Source organism: Phocoena phocoena, chromosome 10, assembly GCF_963924675.1.
Source record: "Phocoena phocoena chromosome 10, mPhoPho1.1, whole genome shotgun sequence".
NCBI lineage: Eukaryota > Metazoa > Chordata > Mammalia > Artiodactyla > Phocoenidae > Phocoena > Phocoena phocoena.
The window spans coordinates 88356262-88364675 of record NC_089228.1 but is presented as its reverse complement, the minus strand read 5'-3'; the positions used below and the strand labels follow the sequence as shown (position 1 = coordinate 88364675).

Here is an 8414-nt window from a genome sequence, read left to right as displayed (position 1 = left end):
CCGCCCCAGCCCGCCCTCGCACACCCTCCAATTGTAGATCAACCCATTTGCTAACGTTAGCTTAGGCTAGCTCTTGTTGAAGCGTTTTTCCATAAGTGAAATCAGCCGCTTCCCCCGTGGGGCTCCAACTGTAATTGCTTCGACTTGGCTGCTGCGTTGGGGGGTGGGGATCCCACTGGCTGTGCTCCCATCCACACCGCGTGCTGGGGTCACTGGGACGGTTTCGGGGAGCCCCTCGGAGGGGGGGGACGGTGTTGGCAGCCCCACCCGGACGCCTGCTCCCGGGCCTGGCTGCCACGGTGGCCTGTTGAAAGCCAGAAACACGCGAATCCAAGGGGGACAAAGGGAGCCGAACCCCTCCTCCAGAACGCTCTGCTTCTAAGTAACTGCGCCTCGGGCGCAGCCTCTACTAGAGATTTACCTGCCAGAATCTCCCTCTTGCCAGACCTGAGACCCGGGGCCGAGGCACCGGGGGCGTCGGTGCGCCCCGGCCATGGGGCCCTGGCACCGCCACTCCACCCCACCCCAACTCCGCCTTCCAGCACGAGGGAGGGCACCGAGGCACGCTGGCCCCTCCGAAGTCGCTGGGGACGCTTGAAGGATCGGGTGCAACCAACTGTCAACCTCCGTTCGCCCTGCGGCTTTTTTCCCTCCCCTCGCCCGCCGCGCACACACCCTGCTCTGCCCTCCTGCAAGAGATCAGACAGCTGCACGCTCAACGGGACCAGGGAGGGGCTGCCCAGCCCGTGTACGAATGTCGCATGCCAGCCGGAGCGTGGGTTCCAGACGCACAGCGCGCACAGAGCGTTCAGGCGTCCAGAGCGAAGGCAGTGGGCGCGCTGGAGATCAGGGGCCAAGTGGCTGTCAGTTCCGGTCAGGGACGGAACTGGGCAAGGTGGCCGAGGGCCCAGCTGGCTTTGGGGGTGGGGGGGGGATGGAGGAGCCGAGTGCCCGGGAAACGACCCCCCCACCCCCCTGGCTAGCGCGGCCAATTGCAACTTCAAAGGAGGGCTAGGAGCTGTCTAGGGTGAGGGGGCGTGTGTGTTGTGTGTCTCTTCGGCTTCTTCCCCGGTCGTAAACCCTTAACGGAAGACGGGTGTTAAAGTGCTGCTGACAGGATCGCCCGAAACATGTTTACAGTAGGAAAGACTTTCCTCCAAAAAGCACAGCCGGAGTCGATTCCAATTCATTTCCTCCCTGTAACTGTAATCGACAGGCGAGGCTCAGCCTCCGCGGCGGAGCGACACTGAGCACCGCTAATCCCCGCCGAATCCTCGCCGAGCTCAGGGCAGGAAGAGCGCGGTGCCTGCGCCACCGAGTCGCGCCGCTCGGCGAGGCTTCGGGACGGGGGAAACCATCTTTTGAGGAGGAGGGGCGGCCTTTCCTAGTCCATAAGAAAGGCGCGCCTCGGAGAGAGCCTTCTAACTCGTTCCGGCTTCGGCAAGATACTGACACGGTAATTGATAATCTCCCGGTTCAGTTAGTAGATCCAAACGGGAGCCAGCCTTGGCGTCCCCAGTCTCTGGGAGCTTCTGACAAGTGAACAGGAGGCGGCGGTTCGTTGCCCTAAACTCTGATTTATGATTTTTAAAAGATCAGAATTCACTGACACACCCTATTAACCGCTGATCGTTGAAACTGCTACCTAAAGAAGGTAGAGTAGTGGAGGATGATAGGGGTTCGGGAGAGGAGGAAGGGGGAGAAGAAAGAAGTCCGACCGTCCCCACGTTTTCCCACGTCTGCTCGTGGGCGCAGAGAGGCTCAGCGCTGCCACCTGGCGGCTGCTTCTCCCCGGATTGGGGGCCGGCTGGTGGCAGAGCAAACCCGGGTTCCCGATGGGTGTGCCTTGCTTCTGCTTCGCGAAATGGGGCAGAAGCTCGTATTCATGCTTCAAATCTACTTGGCCCGGTGCAAACACTCATTTTTTGCTTGTTCTCATGAGAAAATTGAAAGGTAAGGAAAAGTGAGTTAGCGGTGGTATGAAGTGCATACATACATACACCTACCAGGTGCCAGTTACTGGTTAGGAGGGGAAAGAAAATGGTAAAAATTATCAGAAATGCAGGGTTCTTATCTCTTAGTTTATTCTAAGAGTAACAATAATTCGTGGGCTTCATTTTACCTCAAATCCTATTTTGATATTTTGCAAATAAGAATTACTTCCATACATTGTTTTTCAATACAACCCCACCCCTTCCCCGGGAAGTCCAGTTCCAACACAGTTTCATCAGCCCAAAAAGATGAAGTGCAAGTTATGTTTGTCTACTTGATTGAGAAGTAAATCAGCTTCGGATGGAGGGTTCTTTTCCATAAGGTGTGGAACCAAAAAGCCTGGGGCCTTTCAGTTGGCAAAGGCCAATGACATCCAATTTCTAAGGCTTCTTCCCTGTCTGCTAAAGTAACAAAGACAGGTTTCCCCACCCCCCTCTTTATGTTCTTTGAACTGAATAGTTGTCAGGTTAGACCAGGTCCTACAATCACAATTTCTACAACCAAGGCAAGGCAAAATCTTGCAAATCAGTTCAAATCCAAGAGATTTCTTAAACTAATTTCCCTTCAGGTTCTTTTTCTCCCTCTATACTATAGAAATATATTTAGCAGTAGGATAGAATCTTACTTCCATCTATACCCCATACCATTTTATGGATGTGAGATTTTATGTTGTGCAGGTGTGTGAGAGCAGAAGAAAAGAAGTGAATTAGCAAATATTACACTACATCTCAAAATAGAGTTCCATTATTCAATGGAAACTAAATAAAATATTTACCTTAATTCAAAATTTGGAATGTCTAGCATCATTGCTAATAAAGATAATTAGTCTATTATTCTAAAACAGGAATTTTTCTGCAAAATTTTTTATCTTGGTTTACTGTTAATATGGCTTAAAGAGTAGCATTAAGAATTACTTCATGTACTGTAAAGCCAGCAGAGGGAACACTGAGTACTGATTTAGTAGGGGCCACCAAATATCTGGTATTTGGGAAAAAACGTCAGTAATGGAAAACTGGTTACAAAGCATATGATCTTAGGTAATGAGAACACAGAAATCTTATCTCATTATTTGGTATTCAGAGGCCTAATACATTCCAGTGTGCACATACTCAGTTGGTGAGAAAGATGACTTTAACAAAAGGCCATTTGTCACATGTTTTCTTACATTTTAAGAGGACTACTAACACATAAGAACAAACCTACTTTAGAAGTCTAAGCATTCATATATACTATAATAATCTTATAGTCAATAGAAATTACTAATATATTTCTTCATTCTAAGAAGAACTTCTTCATTTTTAACATCTCAGATGTCTTACAACCATGGGGATGTTAGTTTCATTGGCAGTTTTTCTCCCTTAATGGCATGTAACTATGGTATGTCTTAAAGACATTGATTAGATTTGTTGAAGTATAGAAAATACATCTAACAATAGAAATAGGCCAGTGGATATTATTTTTAGTACACACTTTAAAAACTCTGTGTGCTTTTGTGTGTGTGTGCGTGTGTGCGTGCTTTAAACATAAACAAAAGTACTCTGACTGCTTTGATTAACTTCCACTTTTCCCTGATCATACTCACTGGTAAACTCATAAATGGCTTTGGAAATATAATCAATTACATTGATTATTCACTCACCTTGACTGAAATATCACAAACTAGCCATACCCTCAAATCATTAGTTGGTGCAAATCCCAAAATAAACGTAGTATTTATTCTTTTTTTTATTCTGGTGAAAATATTGATTTTATAAATAACAGACCTCTTAGAGTAATTTTTATGTCTGATAACATGTAGGGGTGTGTTGTAGTGGGAATACTAAAGAAAATGAAAAGCGTGACGACACACCCAACTTTGTTATATGCAAACGAGGTGCCTGTGGGGTTTTTTTTTGTTTTCAACATTTGTTTCTCCTTCTAAAGGAAAAAATATATAACTTGGGTAACTACTGGTCAAAAATTATTTGCTTTTACCCACAAAAACATTCTTGCTTGTGGTTGATCCTCAGAGATCCAGTCAGATGTCTCCAAAGGGTGTTCTTTCCAGTAAAATTCTAAATCTGACAACCTGGGCCTCTCGCCAGCCTACATACTTCAAAAGTTTGACAAGATAAATAGAAATCTGCTGCCTAGCACTAGTTTGATCTGAATCTAAAGCTGACCTAATTGTGTTGGGTTAGCCCTACCTAACCACTTATCACTGGCCTGTAGAAAAACAGTTTACTATTATGGTGTTAGGGAAGACCAATTTTTACTAGAATTTTAATTTTCATACCTTGGAACAAACGTGGCCAAATTAACATGTATTCTGACTACCTAGGCACCCTTTCTTTGCCGCATTCTTCACGATGCTCATGAATTTTCTTTTCAAATCACTGGGATGACAAGGTTGCCACTGTGGTCCTTGGGACGGTTCACATCCATGACCTGTAATTATTTTTTTACATTGGTGGCCATCCTCGATTTTAGCCTCTTGAACGACATGCTGCTTCTACTTTAAGGAGTGTCTCTGGAATCTGAATTATCAAGGGAAGGATAACTGCATTCATTGATGGCTTATTATACATCAAGCTCATTGAACCCTCACAACAACCCTATATAAAGTAGTTCCTAGTGTTCCCACCTCACAGATGAGGAAAACTGAGACTTGGTCACATCCCCAGGGTCACAGGACCAGTAAGAAGGACTAGCAGCTGGGTCTAATATAAATCCAGAGTTTCCATTCTCTTCTGCTACCAGTTACCACTGCCTTCTACAGTTTCTCTTTGCCTTGGCCTTTTAGTTCCATTTGATTGAAGTAACAAACATATAGGAGAATATATATATATAGAGAGAGAGAGAGAGAGAGAGCGAAAAGGAGGAGGAGGGTGTGGGGGAGAGAAGGATGGAGAGTGAAGCTATCTTTAATTTTGAAAATGTGGAAAACAAATATTTAGAAAGTAAAATTGATTCTCATCCTTTACTCACCATTATCACCTTACACAAAACTCTACGGAAATTCTCCCATTGAGTTAACTATGGAACACTGCCTAATATGTTCCAGTGGAAAGCTCCTCTGTTTGGGCTATCCAGGATTTATAGGGGAGTTTAAATCATTAAATGACCATAGTTAACCCTTGTTTATTAAGAGAGCAAGTAATTATTGCAAAAATTCCTCTCCTCTGCCTTCCACAAACAGTACCAAAATAGCTCTGAAGGGATTTACACAATACTTCAACATCTGTGCTGTACCTGGAATTGTTAAAAATAACTGTGATGACAGGTGTCTAGGTACCACTTTCTTAATGATTTTCAATATCTATTGATTTATTGTCATGGCTTTCCCTCCCCCTTTTACATCCTTGGCTTTATGAAGGAGCCGAGGAACAGATTTTGCACTAGAGGCTGATTCCTTATTCCAATACTGAAAAGAACTAATAAAAATAATCACTTGGCTTTTAAGCAGAGAGCTTCCATTTACAGTATTTCACCCTTCCCCCCCTTCTAAGCCCCTTGTTATCTAACATAATGGTTAGAATACATTTCCGTCTCTCCTCTTAATAATTTCATGCATTAACATCCTCTTCACACACCACACACCACACACGCACACGCACACGCACGCACGCACAGCAAAAGGAAAAGAGGCAGCAGAAATCTCAGCTGTACTTCTAGCCCTTTTAAAAAGTTTGCTCTGTAAATTGGAATGAGGTCAGATTTGGAGCTTCTCATTGCACGCGGAGATTATTATTGCATCGGGTTCCAAGCCAATGGGAAGCCCAGGGGAGGGGCTTGGCTCAAGGAAGCGTTGGTTACAGCGGCTGATTGGCCGCGGCCAAGACTGGGAAAGGATAAAGAGACGCGAGGCGGAATTGGGGTCTGCTCTAAGCTGCAGCAAGGGAAACAGTGTGTGAGGGGAAGAGGCCTGTTTCGCTCTCGGGTCTCTAGTTCTTGCACGCTCTTTAAGAGTCTGCATTGGAGGAACTCTACCATTACCAGCTCCCTTCTTACAGAAGGGAGGGGGAAACATACATTTATTCATGCCAGTCTGTTGCATGAAGGCTTTTTGGCTTCCTACCTTGCAACAAAATAATTGCACAAACTCCTCAGTACCGATTCCGCCCACAGAGAGTCCTGGAGCCAGAGTCTTTTCTGCTTTGCATTGTAGGAGAGGGACTAAGTGATAGAGACTATGTCGCTTTCCTGAGCTCCTGAGAGCGCTCGTGAACTGGAATCAACTGCTTCAGGGGAAGGAAAAAAAAAAAAAAACAGACTTGCCTGGGAGGCGGCGAAAAACTTGCATTCGAAGCTTCAGCAACCAGCATTCAAGAAACTCCTCTCCACTTTTAGCACGGTCTCCAGGACTCAGGAGCCGAGAGACAGCGCAAACGGCGGCGCGGTGAGAGAGAGAAGAGCGAGAGAGAGAGGGAGGGAGAGTCTCCAGCCTGGGAACTATAACTCCTCTGCAAGAGGCGGAGTACTCCCGCCCCGCATCTTTTGGAGACTTTTCTCTCTTCGCCCACCTCCGCCCCGGCCGGGAGTTGAGCCGACCGCTCGGCCGCCGCGCGCGTCCCCCAACTCGGCGTGCGCTTGGCCCCGGGAGCCAGGAGGGCCCGGCGATTGCGCCGCGGCCGCCGCAAGGGTGTGAGCGCGCGTGGGCGCCCGCCGAGCCGGGGCCATGGTGCAGCAAACCAACAACGCCGAGAACACGGAAGCGCTGCTGGCCGGCGAGAGCTCGGACTCGGGCGCCGGCCTCGAGCTGGGCATCGCCTCCTCCCCCACTCCTGGCTCCACCGCTTCCACGGGCGGCAAGGCCGACGACCCGAGCTGGTGCAAGACGCCGAGCGGGCACATCAAAAGGCCCATGAACGCCTTCATGGTGTGGTCGCAGATCGAGCGGCGCAAGATTATGGAGCAGTCGCCCGACATGCACAACGCCGAGATCTCCAAGCGGCTGGGCAAACGCTGGAAACTGCTCAAAGACAGCGACAAGATCCCTTTCATTCGGGAGGCGGAGCGGCTGCGTCTCAAGCACATGGCTGACTACCCCGACTACAAGTACCGGCCCAGGAAGAAGGTGAAGTCCGGCAACGCCAACTCCGGCTCCTCGGCCGCCTCCTCCTCTAAGCTGGGGGAGAAGGGCGACAAGGTCGGTGGCAGCGGCGGGGGCGGCCACGGGGGCGGCGGCGGTGGCGGGAGCGGCAACGCGGGGGGAGGAGGCGGCGGCGCAAGCGGCGGCGGCGCCAACTCCAAACCCGCGCAGAAAAAGAGCTGCGGCTCCAAAGTTGCGGGCGGCGCGGGCGGCGGGGTCGGCAAGCCTCACGCCAAGCTCATCCTGGCGGGCGGCGGCGGGGGCGGCGGGAAAGCGGCGGCCGCCTCCTCCTCCTCTTTCGCGGCCGAGCAGGCTGGGGCCGCCGCCCTGTTGCCCCTGGGCGCCGCCGCCGCCGCCGACCACCACTCGCTGTACAAGACGCGGACTCCCGGCGCCTCGGCCTCTGCGGCGGCCTCGGCCTCCGCCGGCCTCGCGGCCCCGGGCAAGCACCTGACCGAGAAAAAGGTGAAGCGCGTCTACCTGTTCGGCGGCCTGGGCGCGTCGTCCTCGCCCGTCGGCGGCGTGGGCGCGGGCGCCGACCCCAGCGACCCCCTCGGCCTGTACGAGGAGGGGGGCGCCGGCTGCTCGCCCGACGGGCCGAGCTTGAGCGGCCGCAGTAGCGCCGCTTCGTCGCCGGCCGCCGGCCGCTCGCCCGCCGACCACCGTAGCTACGCCAGCCTGCGCGCCGCCTCGCCCGCCCCGTCCAGCGCGCCCTCGCACGCGTCCTCGTCGGCCTCGTCCCATCACTCCTCCTCCTCCTCGTCCTCCTCCTCCTCGGGCTCGTCGTCCTCGGACGACGAGTTCGAAGACGATCTGCTCGACCTGAACCCCAGCTCAAACTTTGAGAGCATGTCCCTGGGCAGCTTCAGCTCGTCGTCGGCGCTGGACCGGGACCTGGATTTTAACTTCGAGCCTGGCTCCGGCTCGCACTTCGAGTTCCCGGACTACTGCACGCCCGAGGTGAGCGAGATGATCTCGGGAGACTGGCTGGAGTCTAGCATCTCCAACCTGGTCTTCACCTACTGAAGGGCGCGCGGGCTGGGAGAAGAGGGCCGGGGGGCGGGGGAGGGGGGCAGAGAGGAAAGAGAAAAAAGAAAAAAAAAAGCGGACAGAGAAAGAGTTGCAAGAGAAAAGGGAAAAAGAAAAAAAAAAAAGGAAAAAGGAAAAGGAAAAAAAAAAAGTTAGCAGGGCCGGCTTGGGCCGCGTCCCGGTGGTCGGAGAGCAGCGCGGCGGCGTTTGGGGACCCGCGCTCCCATCCCCCACTCCCCGGCCGGAGGGACGCGGCGGAGGCGGAGGTAGACAGGGGCGACCTTTTATTGTTGTTCTTGATGTTGTTGTTGATGGCGAAAAA

The 8414-nt window shown here is 51.2% G+C and overlaps 1 protein-coding gene across 1 annotated transcript; it reads left to right on the top strand.

Moving 5' to 3' along the window:
- The first annotated feature begins 6293 nt into the window (after positions 1-6293).
- On the top strand, positions 6294-8147 carry SOX4 (SRY-box transcription factor 4). The gene has a single exon (XM_065886156.1). It carries the CDS (start codon positions 6650-6652, stop codon positions 8087-8089), a length of 1440 nt encoding a protein of 479 aa, XP_065742228.1. The 5' UTR covers positions 6294-6649; the 3' UTR covers positions 8090-8147.
- The last annotated feature ends 267 nt before the right edge of the window (positions 8148-8414 follow it).

Bases quoted from the DNA above. Each gene is read 5' to 3' on its own strand.
- SOX4 (XM_065886156.1), top strand. From the start codon at position 6,650: ATGGTGCAGCAAACCAACAACGCCGAGAACACGGAAGCGCTGCTGGCC.